General features: G+C 38.7%; 2 protein-coding genes across 2 annotated transcripts; both read left to right on the top strand.

Annotated features, from left to right (window-relative positions):
- Nucleotides 1-13: 13 nt before the first annotated feature.
- Nucleotides 14-864, top strand: LOC129115354 (C-type lectin lectoxin-Enh2-like; the record flags this gene model as incomplete). Its single annotated transcript, XM_054626906.1, has 2 exons — nucleotides 14-255; nucleotides 855-864. Coding segments are annotated over 2 exons (252 nt in total), but the record flags the coding sequence as incomplete, so codon positions are not given.
- A 253-nt stretch (nucleotides 865-1,117) lies between these two features.
- LOC129115353 (lactose-binding lectin l-2-like) lies at nucleotides 1,118-1,883 on the top strand. The gene is made up of 2 exons (XM_054626905.1): nucleotides 1,118-1,352; nucleotides 1,633-1,883. Exons 1-2 carry the CDS (start codon nucleotides 1,118-1,120, stop codon nucleotides 1,881-1,883), a joined length of 486 nt encoding a protein of 161 aa, XP_054482880.1.
- The last annotated feature ends 338 nt before the right edge of the window (nucleotides 1,884-2,221 follow it).

Genomic DNA, 2,221 nt, shown 5'->3' on the forward strand with positions numbered 1-2,221 from the left:
GCTCTGTGGTGGTCATGACGACCATCAAGTGAAACTCCAGCGGGGCAACTGTCTCATGTTCTGGTACGACTTCAACAGACGCTGCTACAAGTACGATGCCACAGAGATGACCTGGAGATGGATGTGGTCCGATGGGTCTGCTGTCAACTTTTACTTTTGGTATGGGCGAGAACCAAACAAATCTGCAGGAAGTGAACACTGTGTTCACAAAAACTATGACCCTGAATTTAAATGGAAGGCCAGCAGTGTGCTGGGGTGTCCACTGGATACGGTGGAGGTGGTGGGAGACAGGAGGGTGATGGCCAAGCTGTCATCCCTGATGAACAACACCTCTCACCCCATGCGGGACACCCTGGCAGCTCTGTGCAGCTCCTTCAGCCACCGGCTGCTTCACCCCCGGTGTGTGAAGGAGAGGTACTGCAGGTCCTTCCTTCCTGCTGCTGTCAGGCTGCACAACCAGCTCTGCTCCCAGCAGACCACATGACACATGACAATAAAAACACGGTGCAATAATAGTTAAAATAGTTTTTTTCTGTCTGTAAATATTATATTTCAGTTATTGTGTTTTTCTACTGTTTTTATTGCTTATTTATAATACTTGTTTTTTTCATTTTTGTTTTTTTTCATTTATTTTTTTTATCTTGTCTTTCTTTACTATGTCTCTTGTGTGCACTTTACTCTATGCTGCTGTAAGCCTGCAAATTTCCCCGCTGCAGGACTAATAAAGGATTATCTTATCTTATCTTATCTTATCTTATCTTATCTTATCTTATCTTATCTTATCTTATCTTATCTTATCTTATCCATGTTCTTATGAATTCACTTGTGTTTGTGCATCTCATATATAACTCTAGCAATGATTAACAGGGTTTGCTTGATGATAAAAATATAGTTAATTTGTTTTTGTTAGCTTATGTTCAGATAGCTCATTGCTGTGTACAATTTAAAGTCTTTGCCAAGTGCATTTGACCAATGATATCACACCAACTTTGCAGACACCCTCTCTGAAGCATATAAAAGAAAGTGGCCTTTCTACTGTCTCTGCAAGATTCTTGATAACACAGCAACAGTTCAGATCATTTTCTTCAAAGTCTTAGAAAGAGACTCTGACACCAACATGCTCCTGCTCCTCTTCTTGTTGGGTCTGGCTCTGGGTCCTGTGTCTCCCTCTGATGACAAACAAGTGATGCTACAGCGGGGCGGCTGTCCCATGTTCTGGTTCGGCTTCAACGGCCGCTGCTACAAGTACGTCGCCTCACTAATGACCTGGGCTGATGCAGAGCTCTACTGTGTGTCTCAGAAAGCCAACCTGGTGTCCATCCACAGTCTGGATGAACAGAATTTCATAAATGGTAATTGTTCAGTTTTAATATATATATATTCTTTGATTTCATTATGATTATATGATTTTTTTTATATTATTCTATTTCTATTTCTGATTTTAGCAATTTATCATTATAATAGTGATTGATTGTTTTATCCTGTAAAGCACCTTGAGATTTCATTGTATTTTAAAGTGTGCTATATAACTAAAATCCATTATTATTATTATTATTATTATTATTATTATTATTATTATTATTATTATTATTATTATTATTATTATTATTATTATTATTATTATTTTAAAAGCCCTGATCAAGAACTTCGACCACCTTGAGGGGAGCACCTGGATCGGACTCACTGACATCCACAAAGAAGGCAGCTGGATGTGGTCTGATGGTTCCACAGTGGACTTTTCCTTCTGGAGTACAGGAGAACCAAACAACGCGGGACAAGAACACTGTGTTCACGCCAACTATGATAGATATCTGAAATGGAATGACGGCCAATGTTCTGCTACTTACCCTTCTGTTTGTACATCTCGTGTCACCTCTCCTTAGCACCTGATGTAGTTTCATAAGTCAGATCAATCCTGTTCTTTTCAAAATTACATTCCCATACAAATAAACTGCATTCTCAATTAAGTTTCCAGGGGTACATATTTTGTCATGTATTGTCATGTAGTCTTAAACACGTGGTTATTGTTGTAAATTGAAACAACCCCAAAACAAAATTGCAACAAAACTACTTGGTTAGGTTTGGAAAAACATCATGCTTCGGTTTAAAATAAGTTTGTTTGTTAGGTTATTTCAGTTGCAGTAGTAATTTCAAATAATTCAACACTGACTTTTGGTGAATCCAATCTGACGACACAGAAACTTCCTTGGAGGCCACCTGC

The sequence above is a fragment of the Anoplopoma fimbria genome, unplaced genomic scaffold (assembly GCF_027596085.1).
Source record: "Anoplopoma fimbria isolate UVic2021 breed Golden Eagle Sablefish unplaced genomic scaffold, Afim_UVic_2022 Un_contig_11709_pilon_pilon, whole genome shotgun sequence".
NCBI classification, from domain to species: Eukaryota; Metazoa; Chordata; class Actinopteri; order Perciformes; family Anoplopomatidae; genus Anoplopoma; species Anoplopoma fimbria.

Excerpts from the sequence above, each read along its gene's own strand:
- LOC129115353 (XM_054626905.1), top strand. The coding sequence starts at position 1,118 with ATGCTCCTGCTCCTCTTCTTGTTGGGTCTGGCTCTGGGTCCTGTGTCT. Across the intron at positions 1,353-1,632 it reads TGAACAGAATTTCATAAATG|CCCTGATCAAGAACTTCGAC; the intron begins GTAATTGTTCAG and ends TTATTTTAAAAG.